We start from the raw sequence: 21,375 nt of genomic DNA, 5'->3' as shown, positions 1-21,375 counted from the left end.
ATAAAAATTTATATGAGACAATCTCACGATCAATTTTGTCAGATATATCTCGTGATTGACTTGACCCATGAAAAAAATTATTATTTTATGTCAAAATCATTATTTTATTGTAAAAATAGATCGAATCAATCTATCTCACAAAAAACTACTCAATTTACAATGACAAAAAGTTGCATTCTTTCGTTGAGAAGAAATTTTAGTTTGATTTTTTAGTGTTTTCAAAGAAAAGGGTTTTAGCAAATAATTATTATGAACAAAGATAGCATTGTGTTTCATATTATAAACTCATATAGTACAAATATAAAATATCATATATGTAGATTCCACATAACAATTATAACAATAAGGCAATAAGCCATGTTTGATTGGATGTATTACTAATCTATTAATTTATGTATAATTTATTTCATCCAATTTCGTATTTTTTTCGTCATATTACTTATCCATTTATTAATTATTATTTTTACATCAATCAAATTATTAATAATTTATCTTACATCAATCAGATCATTGAATTTAAATTATTATATTAACTCTGTCTAATAAAGAAAGGGAACACATCCATAAAACATGTGAACCTGCCTCCACAAATTGTGTCACATATCGGCCTCCACTAACTTCTTCACCCCTTTCAAGGTTCTATATAATATACCATGTTGAAGGTTTTTTGTCATGTATTTGGTATTAATCCAGTCACGTGTTGATTGGGTTTGTGCATGGCTGAACTCTTTTCGACTTTCATTCATGGTTTGTATGGCTAAACTAGAACCGAGGACGCCTTCGGAACAAGTTTGGAACCCATTGTCAACGAATAATTTATGGTTGGATGTCGATGCGGGTTATAATATACAAGAGAACATATTTAATATAGGGTTGGTGGTTTGAGATTCGCATGGTTCAGTTCAAGACGCTTTTACGTGTTTAATTCGACATCCAAATTCGGTGAAGGGAGCGGAGCTAATGGCTATTAAATATGAAATGATTTTCTACATGAGACACGACTTTATAGATATTCGCATCTTTTTAAATTTATCTTAAGCTCTTGATGTCATAATTGATCCGGTATTCTGACTCTGGAAATTCAAGATCTCATGGAGTTTAACATCTTTGCTTCAATATAACACATGAAAAAATCGATGAATAGAGTTGCTCATTACTTATTTCGGAAAGTTTTTAAGAAGTCATTGTCGGTAGATGTTTGGTGATGACTTGCCTATTTGACTTCAACATATTGTAAACCAAGATTTTTATAGTAACGGTATAATTGACTTCCTCTCAAAAAAAATCCAATAAGTGTAAAAACAATTTTTTCATACAAGAAATCGACCTTCCATTTTCTTGAATAGTTTTTTTTTTTTTTTTGCCATTCAAAGATTCATTTTTGTTCCCATTCATCACAATGTAGATTTTTATTCTGCAAAGTAAAGCATCATTCTCAGTCATTAATGAAAAATGTAGAAAGAGTTATTTTCACAGCATGTAGATTGCAGAAACAAGTTGATACAAAGCATAAAGCAGAGAAGAAACACAATCAAGGGCAATATCAACACCGGACAAGTGTCCTCTTGACAAAATTTACAAATTTACCGAGTTTTTGTACAAATCAAGTTCAGAATTTTATAAATAAATGAAGTCGTCTCTTCTCCAATTTTCCAGACCTACCGATCGATAAGAGTATCTGAAATTTGGCATGTTAGTCGAGACCTGAAATTTGAGCAACTGCGTAAACGGTTTATAAGAAAACAAAGCAACCAAACGATAGTTATCCACGAGGCGCGGCCATCTGCTGTTTCTTTATCCTTTCATCGTGTTTCACCATGCTGAATAAAAAAAACCAATAATTAAACGATAGATCTCCATGATAACAGCAAAAATTAAAAACATGCATGACCTTTGCATCAAAAAAGTATTTTTTACTAGGTAGATTGTTACCCGATGTCATGAGGAGTAATAAAAATCCACTGGGATCCTTGTGCCAAAGCAAAATCTACAATAGCATCGAGACTGATTTTTCTGCTGACTGCATCCTGTGGGTTGAACCAAGATAGAAAACATTAAATTACTTAAACTTTTTTTTATGTCCAAAATCAAAGATACACAAATTATGTAGTAGTAGCTCAGTGATTGTTAGTAGATTCAAGCTGATGTTGCAAAATCATATTTCCTTCACATTTTGAGATAAGATGGCATAATCGCAACAGTAAGAAACAAAAAAACAAAAACAAAACACCATAACGATTTGACAGGCTTCCAAGTCCATGCAAAGAACCCTTTTTCTCAATATGAAATATCACAAGTGGTTTTAACTTTTACCCTTTGGCAACTGTATAATTGGAGACAACTGGTTCAACTAGTATATGCTTGTTCGCACAAAAAAAGGCTGAACACATCCTGATTGGTTAGTGACTCATTTCATCGCGAGCTAGTGGGACGGGCCGACCCACAACCCGCCGCAACCCATCGTTAGGAGCTCTGGCCACTTTTTAGGCGGATTGAGAAAACACCAACTCAACCCACCTATTTTAGATAACGGGACAGGCCAATCCGACTTACGTGTACTTTGGCGGGTTGGGGACCCACCATTAGGCGGGCCGACCCGCCATTTGATGGGTTGAGAAATTGTCAACCCTACCTACCTATTTTATATGGCGAGGTAGGCCAACCCGATGGACCTATCCCATTTTGACACATCTAATTGAGACCAATGTTGATGAGAAAAATATAAATGAACATGAAGGATGCTGTCATGATTCATGAACTAAATAGCAAGAAGAGCACCCTCCAGATAAAATGCAGACCGAGTGTTTTCCTCTTAATTGCCAGACTTTAGTCTCTTAAGTCTTAACACACACGGAGATTTGACCTCCATGTGGATTTAACAATATAGAAGATAGATTAGTAATACGTATCATATAGGAAATTATAGACTTCAGTCAGAATGCACACCATAAATACATCAAATTCATCCATTGCACGGAATGGGGCTTCTGTCATCTCGTGAAGTGCAAGGGCAAAGCACAATGTTGAAAAGGAACGCTCACCACCTGTTCAAACATCAAAGAGCAAAATTACAACATAATGTTTCCAGTTGCCGACTACAGGTAATTTTCTTTCAGCAATATTCTATTGTGGCAGCCAGTTTCAAACCCAAGAAGATCGTGCTTTGGCACGCAGCAATGTCAGTTCCTTCACAAAATGTGAAACAAACACCATTTTCATATAAAGGCTCAAACGGGATTTAGTCTACTCTTCGAGTTTCTCCTAGGACAATTAAAGGTTCAATGATGTTCCTCATTTTCAACTAAAGTAACCCATCACCAACAAAATAAATTTGTGAACGAAAGCATATCCTTGAGGAAGAGGCCTACCAATGTATCTTTAACAAATTCAGATTACACAGTATTCTGATGTTTTTAAAAAAGAATATAATACTTGTCCACATATTAGATCTTTATCAAGGATTGCATTACAGTCTGAAATTGATCCTTTACAAGTGTGGGAAGGTGCAATGGACTCTTACCTGAAATAACTGTTTTAATTCCAAATTGCTTGTTGGATCTAGCAGCTCATTTCTTTATTAGGTGAATGTGGGTTGTTTATCATGGGGCCGATTACTTACAAACTTGGAAATTTGAAACTATCAACAGCTTATGCGTAATCTTCTGCTAAGGAGATGAAAGCTACAAATTTCTTTGTGAAGTTGCACGAAACTAAACCAAGAGTCTCTCAACCATTCTAATACAAACCAGATGGGAAGATGGTCATTGAAATCTTCAACATCTAGCATCCCAACTAGAACTCCACATTTACCACCACTGCCACCAAGAAGACCTCACTCGTGATTTGAAAAACAAGAGTAAAATGTACATGACTTCTCCTAAAAAAGACAGTGGCATTTGTTTATAAACTTCTTGCCAGCAGAAAATCGAGTAATCTACAATAGAGCAAACCTGAAAGCCCCCTAGTGTCACGGACAGAGCTAGCTGATGCATCTTGAGGCATTTTGACCTGATGAGACAGACAGAAAAAATTGGGAACACTTTTTATCTCTTAGACTGGTAATGCAATAACTTATATCCAATTGCTTTTAGGAAAGCAGAAAGAACCCTTTAGATTATAGTAACATGACAAATTCAGTCAATTTACCTCCACTGAGAGAGTCTGTTCTTCATAATTAACTCGGATTTGACCGCTGATCCCTTTTTTTTTCAAGTGGCCATTAAATCTAATAGGAATAATAGGTATTAGAAGTTGGGAAAAAAAATTTCTTCAAATAGAAAGGGTCGATTTGGATGAGGAAAACTGTAAAGAGAAGAGGCCCTACTGCCATGTTAACTGGCGCTTCAAAAGAGTTGCATTCCTTTCAAATTTACTCCATCTCAGCTGTAACGCTTTATCACATGCCTGAAACAAAAGCAGGAAACTAAAAAACTCACGGTCGGCCAAGAAATAAATCCAAGTGGAAAAATAGGAAAATCAAGTACCAGAGATCATTATCAATACAATATCAAATAATCAAAACAAGATATCAAGAAACATAAACAAGATTCAGATTCTTATCCCTGAAAGAAGAAGACAAACAAAAAAGTACTAGATCAAGCAACACTATGAAATTGAGGGATTAGTAAGTAACACATAACAGTCCCACTCCCCCCGTTGTATAGCACGTGAAGAATGAGTTTGAAAAATATAATAGTTAACATTTCTTTACATTGCACGAAAAAATATCGAGTTAGATAAGCAACAAAAACAACTCAAAAATGAGAACAAGCGAGCTCGGTGAAGGATTTTACAAGAGAAAAGCTGTGTCGTTGACATCATGCAGATCAAACAAGAGAATTGAGGATGACATTTTCTTTTAAACTCACTTCTAATTTTTCTCGAAAGGCTTTGTAAGTTTGTTGTTTTCTTGATATTCGACGCTCTTTTTTCTCATACAACATTCTGAGATCATCAATGGATTCTGAAAATCTGCAAAGTTCTTCCAGGTTTATTGTATTTTAACAGTAAAATAAATTACAATGTTGATGATAGAATACCCGAAATGTATACCTCTGGCTCTCACGCTGAAGTTTTTGACTCCACCTTGTCACTTGAGCACTGAGTTGCTCAGGACTGCTTTCTTTGCAGCCTCCTAGAGCTTCAATTTCACTTTCAGGGCAGATGATAGACGCTTTGTTACGGTCCTCCTGAAATTTCACCACAATTCAGCACTAGGTTCTTTCTGGAACCACTCAGTCACATGGGTTGTAAAAACATAACCCGTCTAAAAAAAAGCAACATGCAGAAAAACTTAGTGGTTATGTGCGGATGATTTGCTTTAGTTCGGCAATGCATATATTACCATGCCTGGCGGTGCCTTACTAAAAGCAGGTCCATATTTCTAGAATAAAGAAACTGGATACAAGATACGCAATTGCAAGCACTCCAGCAACATGATGAAACACAGTGGTGACTTATGTTTCCCATGCGAGAATAGAAATGCACCTTACAATTCTGTTCTAGTTCCCGATACTTAGCCTCCGCATTTTTGAGGTCGGAAAGGACTCTAGTATTCATCACTTGCTCAAAATGTTTCTTTTTCTGCAGGACACCAAAAACCCTATGTAATCATGGCCTAAAAAAGAAAAACAGAGAAGCAAATGAATAAAGCAGGGTTCAAGGACGAACTGTTTCAGCCTCGTGTAGAGTGGTCTCAATCATCATTAGTTCCTTCTCTGTTTCCGCTAACATATCAATTTCTGATTTCGCTGACTCTACATTGTAAAGAAGGCAGGTAAGGAATGGGTGATCAATAGAACTCAGCAAGGCATGATATGATAAAGCAATCACCACACAAATTTTCAAATGAAATTCTGAAATCTTTAGCTTTAACCGCAGCTTCATTCACATCGATCTGAAGCTTTTCTACCAAAATTTCCCTGTCTCTTATCCGATCTTTCAGTTTCTGCACATCATTTCAGACAAAGGAATGGTAAAACAACAAGTCATAGAATATATAGTAATTTGAAAGACTTGAACTCTACATACGTGCCAACAAAGACTTTAGATAGCATGGTAAATAAACAAATAATAAATAGGTTTTGCGAAACAAACAGATATCTCTTGATGAAGCTCGTCCACAGTAGAGGAAGGTGCAGAAGTTTCTTCAGAAGATATCAACTTTTTGACATCCTGCAGCTCAAATTCCTTTGACCTGCAGTCCCGTTCAACGTTGATGCGCCTCCTCTGAAAGAATTTAAGCAGTAGATAAGGAAGAGTACATCAACCATTTTGGAATATCCAATTATAGAATCGCCAAATTTGCTGATTCACATTTATTATTTAAAGGTAATTAATTTGGTATATAAGATGACTGGTATACTATATTATATTTATATATAATGAAGGTAGGTGATTCTCCTGAAATATCAAAGCAATAATCAAGCAATTCACAGAAACCACCCATGAGGATGGATCATTGCCGATATAATCGGGTACAATGAGCAGACACGTATAAGTAAAACAATAAATTTTCAAGTGTCAACATATTCTTTATGATCTGCATTATACATTATATTACTAATTTCCGTACCGAAAGCAACATTGGAAAACAACAAGAAAAACTTTTAGGGTTCTTTTTCACCACGATTCAATCAATTGTCATTACATTCCTTCTGGTCCTCATTTCAAGTATGACTCCTTTTCAGATCCCAGGACTTGAATATCACTGAAACTGATGGATTATTGTGGAACATTTCTACCTAAAATTCATTAATCACTAAATTTTACAAGTTTCGTGACAAGATACTCGACGAAGCTAAAGTAAACCGTCTCGCAGCAAAACAGTCAAAACTACACTGCTTTGCTCCCATAATGTACTCCAACTGCCAAGCATAATATTCACATAAGATCCTGTGATATATGGAGCTTTAGCTCCTCTAAATTTATAGATGTTGGCTCTGTTAGAAGACCAGGCTTGTTAAATTATTCTTTGCAGCCAGACTGTTTTTGCTCTCAAGGGAAACTAATTCCTGTGGTTTTTCCCATGTATAGTTGTTACAGGAACTAGTTGGCAGAAAGCATGCTGGTGAAAGAATTTTTGAAAGGAGGCATACCTTTAGACTGCTTAGTTTGTCCCGAAGATTCTTTAGTTCTGTCTCCTTACTTCGTTTTATTCCCCGGCCTTGTTGGATGTGCTCTTTCGCTTCTAATGCATCTTTTTCAAGATGTTTGATTTGATTGTCAAAGGAACCACAAAGGCGACCAGCTCTAATGTTTTTGTTTGGGGGAAGAATAGTCTGGGCTGAACCACGAGAGAACCTGCAAATGAAGGCCATTTGGATTGGAGCCGCTACCATGCTGGTGCAAATTAGAGAACTCTCACGCAGAGTAGAAAATAAACTTGAACTCAGACTGAAAATTTTGAAAATACTCACACTTTGAACACAAATATAGAAAGAACCCTATATTTAAACTAGAAAAGCTGTGTAATGCAAACAAAAAATATTGCATGACTACAAAGATCAGAAATCTCCAACACTAGCAAAAGAATTGTCAGTCCTTGAGAAAATCCTGCTAATTCAAACTCCACTAAAAATCAAAATTCAGCAGACAAAAAACACTGCTGGTAAAGAGCAGCGGATGCAACAAAATTCAGTCTCTATATGAAGCAATCAGAAGAGAAACAAGTAAAAGTGTAAACATGTAATTTGGCAGGAATGCATCCAGTTGTATCTGTGTTTTACCACTGAATCGTAGTCAAAACTTGTTCAATATGTGAATTTAAACCAAAGAGAAATTTGCTGGAAGACCACCCAGGATATCTTTAAAACAAATAAAAAAGGTAATATCTAACAGTTGACCTTGGTTTGTGTGAATGAAAGTAACATAGACAAATACCGTAATATTCAACCGTCAGCTGATAGAAGTATGCGAAAAATAATCTGAGGTCTGGATATCGGAGAATCAAGAAAACGGGCCATTATTGTTGGTGAGCGGTATAAACCAGCTCCAAATTGGTCTAAACTGAAAGTGCATGGATGGTAACTTCCCATCTTACTTGGATCTATAAACTAGAATAGAATTTTTTTTCTCATGACCATTATTGATCATCGGGGCTCTTCTAGATCTTACTTAATTTAACTAAGTACGAGAAAATAAGAATTTTTAATAGAAATTTCTCAGTTTAAATTCACGAAAAATAAAATTTTTTTAATAGGAAACTCTTATATATTATATACGATAATAAAATCTTACAAAAGGCGGATAAGATATCCGCTAATTACAAAAGAAATTAACGACTCCCTAATCATATCAACAAAAAACAAAAGACCAATCCCTTAATAAATCCGAGATTGCAATATTTTGAAAATCCTTAAAAGATCTACTCCACCTAGCAATCCGTATCTTGATCTTTTCCCAACACTCTTCCGCCGTTTCTTCCCAATTCTCAAAGATTCTACCATTTCTCTCCAACCACACCGACCAACAAATAACATGAACCACCAAAGACCACAATATTCTCCCCTTCTTGCCCAAAAGTGAAGCAAGATCCGTAGCAAAAAGCTTCTGTAGAGATCTAGGTGTTACCCACATTAACCTCATTTCCTTCAAAGCCCTCGACCAAAATCCATACGTGAAAGAACAGTGTATAAACATGTGATCCTGAGTTTCCCCCTCTTTCCGACATAACACACACCAATTCGGATTCAAAGCACATGAAGACCATCTTCTTTGCATCAAATTCCGAAGTCGGCAATTTACCCAACTCTGCTGTCCAAGAAAAAACTTGAATCTTCGAAGGGATTGGTAATTTCCAAATAACATTGAAGAAGAAAAACAAAGGGTAATCGCTAAGGGCAATCGCTATAGGAAAGAAGAATTCAAAAAAGGATTTGACCGAGAAAATACCAGAAAGGTCCCCAACCCACAATCTCACATCCTCAGCCCCATCAATCAATCTAACTCTGATCAACTCATCTAACAGTACACCCACCTCAGCAATTTCCTGATCCCTCAAATCCCTCGGAAAATGAAAGTCCCAAGAAAGGTTATCGATATTCAACGAATTTTCCGTTGACACGAAATGAGAAATATGCATATTATGTGCATAAGAAATCTGAAACAAGGCTGGAAATAGATCCCGAAACGAAGACTCCCCCCACCATCTATCTTCCCAAAACCTCACTTTGGTCCCCCCTCTAACTACCGCCCTTACCAAAGATTGAAAAGCCAAGTAAGACATAGAAATAAACTTCCATGGGCTCCTAAACGTAACATTTCTAGCCAAACCAACGTCCCAACCATTATCTTGTAATTCATACTTGCTCTTAATGACCCTTTTCCACATCGGCTCTTGTTCCACTGAAAATCTCCACCACCATTTCCCCAACAGAACTCTATTCCTCAAACAAATATTCCCTATTCCCAAGCCCCCTAGAACTTTGGGCTTACAAACCTGCTCTCATGCCACCAAATGACAATGAGACTCCCCCCCATCCACACAATCCCAAAGAAAGCCCCTCATATACTTTTCCATAATATCTACGATACCCTTTGGCACTCGATACAATGACATAAAGTAGATCGGCATTGCATTCAACACTGCTGATTTCTTCAAGTATAAAAGAATAAAATATGTTCTGCTAGACAACAAATTTCTCTTCCTGAAAGTTGACTAAGATAAAATATGATTGAAGGAATAAAATATACTACAAGTGAAACAAGTTTTATACATCCTAGATAAATTAGTACTTGTCTCAAAATTTCAGAACTAAACTCTTAACTACGACAAACCTGACCTCTGACTGGTTGTTGCTAAAGCTTCTCAACTTTTGGTATTGCTCTCCTAGCTACATATATACAGAACATTCGAACATATTGAAGGGGAAAATAAGTTATCAATCAATCCATCACATTTATCAGAAAATTTGAGCATCGTTTGGTGTGGACGATAAAAAACTGATTGATTATTTATCCTTGTTTTGTCTCATGTTTGACTCAAGTTCTACAAATAATCAGATTTGTGTATCTTATCCAAATATATTGATTTATAATTTTTATATTATATCCTTCCTCATGACGTCCATGAACCAAGAGGTACCTCATAGTATTAACAATAATAAAAAGCTTATTTTAAAAGCATGCATAATATATTTGTGGAAATAACCAAAAGCCCTTAATAGAATAGAGCAAAAAAAATTTAAAACGGAGTTGAGACTTGAGATATATCATAACATTAAAACACGTAAACACTTTAAGTCCCGACTTTTTTACATATTTAAAATGTGTTACTTGGACTGCCGTCTACTGTTTAATATTAACATGATACTATTTATTTCCAACAATGACATTCAGTATAATTTCTTTTCACCAAGAAATTCATTGTAAAAATATTGTTGTTGTTTTCTAAAATTACTTGATATCATGAAATAATTCTTAACCAAAAGAATTCACTACATGTTTTTTTACGTACAAGTGAATCACATGTTTGATCTTCAGTTATATTTATATATGATCTCAAAATATTATTCATCTTATTGATCAGGTAATAATGGAAGTTTATCTTACATTTTATTTGACATGATGTCACCCGAGCTTAAAAGCATGACAAAAATTATGGTCTCGCAAGACAAGATGATAATGGAAGGTTCGCACCAATGATGAAACCGCGTACAATTCAGAGTGAATAAGCATTCCATGTTTAGATAATTTTTCTTAATTTGTTTACTATCTACTTGTACCTCTCAAGATTATCAACAAAAATAGTTACAAATTTTGCATGATGTAAACTCTTCTATACCTTCTATGCATTCGCTCACCGAAAACTTTACGATTCTTAGCACACTGATTATAACTAAAGAGTCCTTAGAATCGTAGGAATAAAGATCTAGTGCATCGGAAATTTCCCCACATTATACTCATTGCTGAATCAATTATTATTCAATTAGTTAAGGAAACTAATTCTTCAAATTCGGTATACATTTTTTTTTTACGTGAATTGCTCCCAAAACTGGCACACCTGATTCCACTTTACTTGTCTTTACCAAATTCTTCTCTCTGCAAATTTCTTGACTTTTCTAAGAGCATGATTCTACTGTTGTTTTGTCTACCAGACTATCTCGATATTTTTTTTCTTACACTCATTTGTTTCTTTTGTTTGTAGTGAGATTTTGGCATGATTCCACACCCTTGTATATTCTGTTCTCTCTTATATTAACTAGAAGGGGTCAACGCCGAACCCCTCACTCTCTCACTAGGGCAGTGTTCTTTTTAGAAAATTCATCAATATGATCAATAACAGGAGTCACGTGATTTTAGAGAGTACAAAAGAAAAAAACGGATTACTTAGGTTATCTTACATCTTGTACCCATCAGATGTGTAGACCTCCTTCAGATTTGATATCCTTTGTTCAAATGCAACTGTTTTACCAACATCATAATCTTTAACAAGCACTTGTCTTTCACAATTGCCCTATAAGAAAATTTGAAAATCAAAAGATTGCTGACAATATGTCAAATCAATACAAACATAGACAAGAGATGCTAACAATAGAGCCAAAAATAAGCGTGGGTTAGAAGTGCAGACCACGTTCTGCAATGTCGGCATCAAACCACCAGAGTTCATTCAACACAGTCAAATTGTTGAACACACTTCCAAATTTTAAAATATGCATAGTGGTGCAGCACACACAAGTCACAAATATGTGAAAAGAAAAATAAGAGTAATTTATATAAGAACCAGGTTATTCACTTTAAGAGAGAAAAATTAGTCTAAGCAAGGAACCCAGAAGAAAATGCTAACTTTACCACATCAACCAAGACATTGAGCACTGTTGGATTGTCGGAGATCATAATTGAGAATGCAGTGGGATTGCTAGTCTGAGGAAGCATGTGTCTTGGAATGTTTATTCTATAAAGAGACAAAAACTCAGCTGTTTAATAAGATTCACAGGTCGAACTTGACAGGCATTGATTGCATGATGCAAATGTGTCCAGCTTGTTACCTTGGTCTGGAAAAGTCATATATGATGATCTGTAAGTGGTTATAGTTTGCTTCTCTGGCACATGCTCTTAAAACAAGGGAATCTTTATGATTCGTGACAATGAAGGCATTGAGCAGTCTGCCAACTGCACTTTCGATAGCAATGGACCACATGTCTCCGTGTTCCAATTTCTGCAATTGAGCAAAGCCACAGATCAAGAATGCTTGAGATAGAATTATCTCTAACATAATCACAACACATCCTATATGGGTCCACATGCAAAGATTGACAAAATCCAAGGCAATCGATCAATCTATGAAGCTAGATCTAAGCTGATATCAGAAAGCATACAAAAGAACTCATAACACCAGTATTGGATTTAATTCCTTCAACGAATCAAGTGAAATAACGAGTTAACATAGTCAATCATTTAATCACTAAGGGAGAAGTTATACCTGATTCTATCATAAGGCTAACTATATAAAAAGGAATCAGATTACTTGGAGAAACACAATCCAGACTACAAAAATAAGCTCAAGGTTATTGGTTACCGACAATAATCAATTAAATATAGAGTGTTGGACCTTGTATAATAGGAAGAAAAATCACTTCATAAGAGCAGTGAATGCAAAATATAAACTTGAACTTGGAGACTTGGCACCCTAGTTTTCAAAGTTTGGAACTGAAACAGAAAGGAGGAAGGAGGGAGTAAGAGAGAGGACACATAAAAATAAAGAAAGGAAGAAAAGAACCAGGGGCAGTAAAATTTGGATTTCATTTTCAGGTTGACATAAAAGAAGAAAAAGAAAAACCACTTGTGACACCATCATATATTTCCATGCAACAAGTGTTCAAATACACAATAGCACTAAACAGTCATGAATTCAAATGGGATGAAGCATGCAACCATCTCTCCCATGCATTACCACATGTGCACCTATAGGGCCAATAGGTGGGCTACTGAATCGTCGATGATGACGTTCAATTGCCTGCAAAAGATTGGACACTCGATCACCACCAAAAGCAGTAACCTGCAAGCATAAGGAGAATGATTCCAGTAAGCCAGTATATAAATTTGAAGGGAATGATGGCATTGAATATATATAAAGTCAACAACACATATATCATACATAAAATAGAAGTGAACAATGAAGATAAAAATGAGCACGCTCATTCAAAAGATGTTTATAGACCTTGTTTGTTTGATGCATTTGGAGCTCACGTATACGAGAAGAAACATCTCGATGACTTCTTTCAGCATCTTCAATCTGAAGAAAGGATTATCACATTATGTGTATCATATATTCCAACTTATTCTATACAAAGCTTCAGACACGAAAAGGCTCTAAGAGGAACATATATCCGGATACACAACTGAAAGCACTAAAATATATCTTCAGAAACTCGTTGCTAAACCAACAGGATATAAAAAAATCACAAAAACAGGTCTGCTATAATTGTTCTCCTTTTCCAAAGTAAAATAGTGTATTAAAATTTCTTGCTTTTACCTTTTTCCAGCTGGTATAGAGTGCACATGTAATATCACATAACAGATTCACATGGAGAACAGGAATCACAAATACACCAAGAAGGTAAAAAGTAAAACAAGAAGTCACAACACCTGACTGGAAATTTTTTCAACTTCATTTTCTATCATGGTTACCGTTTGTATTATTGCATCCTCCTCTTCTTTCAATCTAGATATAACCACTTCCGTCAGTTTAAAAAAACAGCAGCGAAGTATAGCGCGCGCACACACACACACATCCACATTGCACCTGACTAGAAATTTGTAATATTACCTGTTCCAATTAGCATTAACTTCATCTAACTTAACTTGGAGAGACCTGAGTCTTTCCTCCATCTCATTTTCTTCCACCTATGGTAAATCAGATACTAATGTCATATTTTTGCATGCCATCATGGTATCAAAGAGGAGAAAGTACAAAACGACAAGGTAGAAGGTAACTTTTTTTTTTAACAACTACATTGACGATCTTAAATGAATTACCTCAAAAGAGAAAAGAAAAGGCAAAACAAGCCCCACACAGTACTGTCATAGAGGCTCTAATCACAATTATCAATGTGTTTCTATGTGATATGAGGCTTACTACTTGTTACAATACAAAAGATGACCACTTCAATTCCGATATTCAACGAGTATAAAAACTCATATTTCTATCATTGAAAGTAGTGAGAGGATAGAGATGGATATCAAGATTAGTACATACCAGTCGAGAAAGAATTATTATATTGTAACTTTCCATCTTCATTTTCTTCTATTTTGAAATTTGAATGTAATACTTTCACATATATGAAAGAAGAAATGACCTTCTAGAAAGAACCAAAAACAAGAAGGGTGCGTGTTTTATAATAGAATACACACATTTGCAATTGGAATAGGATATCGTGTCAAAAATGGGAACAACGGTTACACAAATAACGATTTATAAATTACTTATACCCAATCTAGACTTAGATCTCTTATATGTGCTTCAGGTGAGTCAAAGTAGATGATAAACTTCTACAAAACTAATTGAATTTTTGGACCAACATACCAGGAAAGTCACTTTCCTTGCTGAGGAAAAATAACCTCCCCTTTTATGGATCCACCTCACATCAATAACCCGGCCCCTACTTAAAAGGTAAGCTATACACATAAGACTGTAAGTATTAGAGCACAAAATAACTGTAACAAGCCAAAGTTCTCCATGGTTGACACCATGTACATTTAAATAAATGAAACAAGTCAAGGAAGCTGGAGGATTTCTTATTTCCCACTTCGATTTATGCTTCTTAAAACTTGAAATCTCTAACAAGCCTGTGCAACAATTTTTCAAGATATATACAGTTTGTCGGTAATTAGCTGGAGTTCTTGACAAACCCCAAATAGAAACACCCATGTGATAAACTTTTTCCCTAACAAGACAAGGAAAACAACAAATTGATGCAATCTCTTATTCAGCACAAGAACTTATCATAATAAAGAAACCGAAATAACATGCAGCTCGAATATACATTATTTCAAATTAGCTACATGATCGGTAAAATAATTTTGGCCTCAAATTTTTCATTATCATACTAACTAAGCAAAAAGCAGGGTTGGTAGATAAACCTGTGAACTTCTAACATGCTGCTCGTGAAAATCATGAATCTGTTGCTCAAGAACATTGACCTGCCGAACCATCTTCTGAATGTCATTACTCCGGCGCTCTCGTTCGCCTTCTAGTTCAAGCTTCTCCTTCAGAGCCTAAAAATAAAAACTTTATAGGATTAGGATTAAATAAAAAAGCTGACGCCACCACAATTTGGATTTGAGATAAGCAAATTCACCAAGTACGATAACGTAGACTACGAGCAGTTTCTCAAGAGATATATGATCAAGAACTAGATGATAGATAAGGTTTTACAAATCCAACTAAGATGAGGATATAATCTCCACCCATGGCATATTGAGAATTCTCTATAGACTTAGGCCTACTGACCAAAAACACAAACAAAGGTTTTCCTTGCCATGAGGAGAGAATACAAACTGAATAATAGTAAAGAAAATGAGCTTAACAAGGCAAAAAATGAGTTATAAAGCTCAAAAAGTTAGTGTAACACAGCTAAATCACTGTCTACCTAAGGCATATGCACAATCAGACGAGCTTCTACAGAATTATAAAATGACGATATAAAAAAAATTATACCATTGAAAGACTTTGTTTCAAATCCTCCTTCATTCTCCTTGCTTCCGACGTACTTTCCATGATATTTGCTACCTGATCTTTCTTCTTTGACAATTGGTCGCAAAATTTTTCAATGACAAGCTGCAAATCAAGCAAACTGCTGCTCGTCAGTGGACAGATTCCATGCAGCCTCTCTGTTCACACTAAGCTTGTCCATTGCAAACTCAAGAGAGTAAGTCATAGGTGAAATGCCATAAGAACCCAAATAATTAACAAAAATGGTGTGGTAGACCTGTGTTCCTTCATTATTTCCCAACCCGAACACTTATAGCCACTAGATACAAGTTCCTACCTCCTGAAGCCACCACAAAATTTTCTCCGTCGCCATTCCAACTCCTTGTCACCCCCTAACAAAGCTTTCCTTCCACACACTACCAGAAATCCTCTCATCATAGCATCTGGCAGCAATCTATATCCAATCCAATCGTGACACAAACTCCGATAATGATAATCATCACACAGACACTGAAGCACATTGATTAATATGATATGAACCAACTCCTTAAAATGGAAGAAGGATATTTTTAGGTCGATTAAGTTGTTTAACTTTAATGATAGACCAGAAATAACAAAAAATAATAAATAGATAAACTAGCAAACTCATGAAAAAAATCAATATAACGATCATAACGATAAACGTTTTATACTATAACTGATTGCTACCAATTTTAAAGCATTTCGACTTTAGAGACAGGATATTGTAACAGACATAACATCCATCATACTCAATATGGCCTAAATTTCAGGCTAAAGATTCTTTCAACATTCCTTCCCAAGATCTGTCATGCTTCAGAAATAGTAAGCAAAATGTATAGTACTGTAATTTAATAAGCTGGATTAGATACATACATACAATATCACACACACACACACACAAAGACACATATATATATATATATATATATAGAGAGAGAGAGAGAGAGAGAGAACTTCAAGAATTCTCAAGAGACTGCCATAAATCAACTTACCTTCTGTTCATCAATTTTTTCTTGACATGTTGGTACCCTTCCTTTTAGCTTCTCAATATTCTTTTGTTGCGCATCAAGTTTCCTATCGGCTTCATATACCCATGACCAAGCAAGTTTCTTCTTCAACAACTGCAGTTGCTGCGATATCTCTTCAACAAATTCCATACTCCTGATTTTTTCTTGCAATTCATCAAGTTCTTTTAATATTGGCCTCAGCGTTTCTTCCAGATGATTGACCAGTGCAGTTGCATCATTTAGCTGCTTTTCAATGCCTTTTAATAAGTCATCCACTTGTTGAAGAAGTGTGGCCTTGAAAAAGAACTGTAAATTATTGTGTTACTTGCCAGTAAAAAAATTACTCTAGTGCCTTACCCACCAAAAAGAGAGAGAGAGAACCCAACCAACTTGTCAGTTGATAAAAAAATAAACAGACAAAATGAATAACGAACAAACTATCGATGAGTATCGTATACAGAGAAGTTTGTAAAGTTTAGCCACCTTGAGTTATTATTCGACAAGAAGATTTAAACTTCCAACCTTAAACTTATCTTTCGCATTCCCCGAATGCAAAAATTCTCTGCTCTTGTCTTGACTCATGATCACACATGGATTCTCTACATCAATCTGCACCGCCAAAGCACAACACAATTAAAACGCAGAGGACTACGAGGAAATGGAAATAAACCAGAATAGTCATGGAAAATCTTCGTCAAGATGTAGACCAAAACAGCCAATGGAATTACTTCTTTCTTCTATCCCTGGTGGCAAAAGATATGTTCCAGAAGCAATAACAAGTGCCACAAGTCAATTGCCACAGGCATACAGTATGCTCCTTTTATTCCCATTATTCAGTCTAGGAGCTCCAAAACACAAATAAAATCTGAATTCTAGAGAAAATTTTCATGAAGATACATAAAACTAAACATCGAAATAAAATGCTTAACAGAAATTTCAAAGCAAATGTGATCACATTTTGATTTTTTTTTTTTTTTTGATCAAACATTTTGATTTTAAAGCTATATATAATTTCTAGTTTTTTTAATTAAGTTTTTTTAAAAAAAATAACCTAGCCCTGGAAAATCTCTAGCTCCTTACCTGCGTACGTAGATGAATATCAAACCCTGCATATGCAGAATATATACCAAATTCCAGCAGGCCAACTTTGCCGTGAAAACATTATACATAACCCAAGTAAAAAGGTTTCAACAAAACCATATAGACAGAGTGAGAGAGAGAAACGGTAGAGGGATTGTGACATTGGAAAAATGTCACCAATGAACAATTTCAAAGCAAGTTACTAACTCTTGCAGATATAGAAGTGATCGTTAACACTCACATTGAAGTGCTCTATGATCTCACGAAGATCCTCTTTCTTCGTAGCCACCCGTCTTCCTGGAAAACAATAAATGTCAGAAGTTAAATAAGAAATGAACCTGTGAACTGCTTGACAACTAAAATGGCAAAACATAAGGTAAGGGTCCCATAACAAATTTATAAACCAAAAAAAAACAAGAATGGCAAGATTGGAATACAAAATAAACATGATACAACACTAGAACAGATTGATAAAAATGGCCTACTGGCCTAGACATCAGAACCTTGAGGGTTCTATTTTACCAAGGTGGTGAAATAGAAATGAGTTATACCTAACTAACATGACCATATTTGATTATTTTCCCAATAGACTAACATGCTACTTAATTTTTATTCACATATATGGAGGAGGGCTAGCTTTCATTTACTATTAATTTCTACAACAGTTACAGAGTATATTTACATTGTCACTACCTGTTGTAAATATATATGCATGTGGGTCTCAGCTAAATGCAACTAATCACAGCAGGAAGCAACAAGAACCATCAAGAAAGGACACAAATTTTTAGCTAACTGGTATGACATCCTGAAAATGGTGGAAACAGATCCTTCTCATAAACCTAATGCATTTCCTTATCATAGATATTTAAAGTGAAGAAAATACAAGTCTTATTGAATAAACCTCGAGAATTTTTTAAAGTGATGGAACTGGTAGATTCTGAGATTCTACGGTCCACAATTATGACATCTCCGAATATTTCTGGCTTAAAAGCATCTTCTCCATGATTTTTCATCTCAACTTGAACAACAGCATAGCTGAAAATGAATCAGAGCAAGTGACATCAACCAAAGTCAGAAGTCAAAACAATATATGCCCTCCAAACTATCAGAATGATGTTAGAAGTATGGCACTAAACATTCTGAACTTTTCCCAACTAGCCTAGCTTTCATGCCACTCATCTATGTTCAAAAGTCTGCTCGATGAATGTTGATGACGATTTTGATTTGAAGTGCTAAATCACCCAGTGTCAATAAATGATGTTACCAAAATGAAAAGTGATTTAGGAGGCACTCCAAGCAAGAATAGGTCCACGGTGCGAAAGATATAGAAAACAACTGTGTTCCACAGGTTAAATTCCAAGTTGGTTAATAGTAACAAAGAAGAACATCGTTATTTGGTTTAAATTATATAATAGGGATTAAAGAATAACAAAATAAAATTGCATACGAGGCTAGGCGGTATTGAAGGAATAATTGAAAGACAGAACTTGCAACTCCAATGATTGAGTTCATACCATAATCTTTGACCAATAAAAAATTTGTATGTAATACTGATTATAAATGTTCTCTGATCAAACTAACATCCTGAAAAGAAGCATTGAGATCAAGTAGTTTCACTCATAAACATGCAGCTCCCCAATTACAAGACTCGCATTTATGACTTCAACTGAAAATAATACACTAATAGAGTCAGAGACCATAAAAAAATTCAAACAACAAAATGGAAAATTTCTTCCATGAATTTGGAGTGGCCGATCCGAGGAGTGGAAATATGCCCCAGAACAGCCTCGTATGCCAGAAATTATCAGGTGACCATTAGAATGGCAGATATATATAATATATAAGAATGGCATGTCTGTATACATTATTTTTATATTTATTCTAAGAATGAGAGGCACCCACCCCCACATCTAGTAAAAGTAACATGAAAAACTGTTCTTTCAACAGTTGAACTTAACAGATAGAATAAATGCATGTGAAATGTTATAGTTAAACGGTATAATTAAAAACATCAATTTTCTATGCACTAAGCAACTCCAATTAAAAACTCAAATTAGCCAATTTAAGATAAAAATTAAACAAGTGTCAGTACAACATAAGCAAAATAATCGCAATTAGCATTTCGAACAAAACAAAAACATCAAATATCTCACATGTATCAAAAGAAAAGATTTGTCTGCATACAATACCATCACTCTTAGAAAAATTATTCAGTAACTTAACATAAAAGCACACGCAGCTACCTGCAGCCTGTCTTGATAAAATCCTTCAAAGTGTTGGCTCTCTGTGTTCCACGAGCACGGCTCCCAAATGCCACACATAATGCGGTCAGAATAGCACTCTTGCCACCTGTAAATACAAATAGAAATGACAAAAAAGACGCCAAATTTTCAATGACTACAAGCCCTGACCGGGCGGCCCTGTCTGTGTGCGTGAGATAGAGGCAAAAAGGAGAGCACTTACTTCCATTTTGGCCGGTTATAAAATTGACCCAATCGCCGAAATCGATTTCCAGATTGCTGTGGCACATAAAATTCTCGAGTCGGATTTTGGATATGATTCCAGCCTGCAAGCGGTTCGGCGGGCGCGTCGAGTCAGCGAAAACCCTAGCATCCGCCATCTGATTTATCGCTCTTTTGCTTAATGCATAAGAAGAAGAAGAAGAAGAAGAAGAAGAGTCGAGGAGCTAGTGCGATCGCATCACGCTCCCTCTGTTGGCGCGTACAAGGGATACCTTCGCAATAATGGCGGGAAAATTTTGCTAAGGCCGTGTTTGGGAAATGGATACTGTTACTTCTGTATCCGAATTGGAAGGTTAAATTTAACGTCGTGAGGGTAAAATGGAGCGTTGTTAACTCCCGACAGGCCCAATGCTAGAACTCGGCTGAGCCCAATTTAGTTTAGGTCAGTTAAAATGACAGCTATTTTGAGTAAATTTTTTTTTCATCACAATTGTTCATAAATAAATATGCTAACATATTATTAATTATTAATCCAAATAAATCAAACGGATTTGTATTTTTGAAATCATGAATGTAAAATTTATGATTTCAGATGCCTTAATCCAACCATACTCTAAATTTTCATCTTATTGTTTTTGATGTTTTATATGAGTTTGGTCACTAGTTAAATTTGTTTGATCTATCATTTGAAAAGAGCAATATCCTGAGAGACATTATTTTTTAGTCTCCTATTTATTTTGGATGTATGTTTTCTTTCAATTAATACTATTATTTTTTATAAAAAAAATTTGCGAGAAGCTAGTCATTATAAAGAAGTTTATAAAAAAAATGCTATAAGGGTGTATTCCGAATTCTGAAAAACTTTGTTTAAACAGCAGCAACAATAACAGCGACAATAATGAACACAGTCGAGGCGAGAGAAACTCTTTATCCGCAAGACGAAATTGCCCGTTCCAAGTGCTAAACGTTAGCGGCAATCGTCTCTAAGATACAACGACTTTCGATCGTGATATAGCAGCACAGCAAATATCACGAACTTCTACGAACGAAAATATGCTTTTACTTTTCCTTGAGAAAGTGAGGGAGAGATTTTGAGAATCAGAAATCTGAAATGTATGTTATCAGATGTTTCTGTGTATGATTTCTATGTTAT

General features: G+C 35.3%; 1 protein-coding gene across 2 annotated transcripts; it reads right to left on the bottom strand.

Annotated features, from left to right (window-relative positions):
- Window positions 1-1,453: 1,453 nt before the first annotated feature.
- LOC140871314 (structural maintenance of chromosomes protein 6B) lies at window positions 1,454-20,541 on the bottom strand. Of its 2 annotated transcripts, XM_073273767.1 has the most exons (28): window positions 20,224-20,541; window positions 20,004-20,109; window positions 18,662-18,795; window positions 18,002-18,057; window positions 17,203-17,289; window positions 16,666-16,986; window positions 15,659-15,778; window positions 15,082-15,216; window positions 13,769-13,845; window positions 13,588-13,663; window positions 13,160-13,234; window positions 12,893-12,997; window positions 11,988-12,157; window positions 11,791-11,893; window positions 11,343-11,455; window positions 7,098-7,302; window positions 6,097-6,228; window positions 5,833-5,947; window positions 5,671-5,756; window positions 5,488-5,583; window positions 5,053-5,189; window positions 4,869-4,971; window positions 4,325-4,404; window positions 4,147-4,225; window positions 3,951-4,008; window positions 2,947-3,044; window positions 1,933-2,027; window positions 1,454-1,820 (listed from the first exon to the last, which is right to left on the bottom strand). In XM_073273767.1, exons 1-28 carry the CDS (start codon window positions 20,378-20,380, stop codon window positions 1,763-1,765), a joined length of 3,177 nt encoding a protein of 1,058 aa, XP_073129868.1. In that variant the 5' UTR covers window positions 20,381-20,541; the 3' UTR covers window positions 1,454-1,762. The 2 variants fall into 2 exon arrangements, with proteins under 2 accessions (XP_073129868.1, XP_073129869.1); XM_073273768.1 differs by lacking the exons at window positions 1,454-1,820; window positions 1,933-2,027 and adding an exon at window positions 3,747-3,815.
- Between the last annotated feature and the right edge of the window lie 834 nt (window positions 20,542-21,375).

The sequence above is a fragment of the Henckelia pumila genome, unplaced genomic scaffold, assembly GCF_033568475.1.
Source record: "Henckelia pumila isolate YLH828 unplaced genomic scaffold, ASM3356847v2 CTG_461:::fragment_3, whole genome shotgun sequence".
Lineage (NCBI taxonomy): Eukaryota > Viridiplantae > Streptophyta > Magnoliopsida > Lamiales > Gesneriaceae > Henckelia > Henckelia pumila.
The sequence above is the reverse complement of the archived record's forward strand: the minus strand, read 5'-3'. Positions and strand labels throughout refer to the sequence as shown.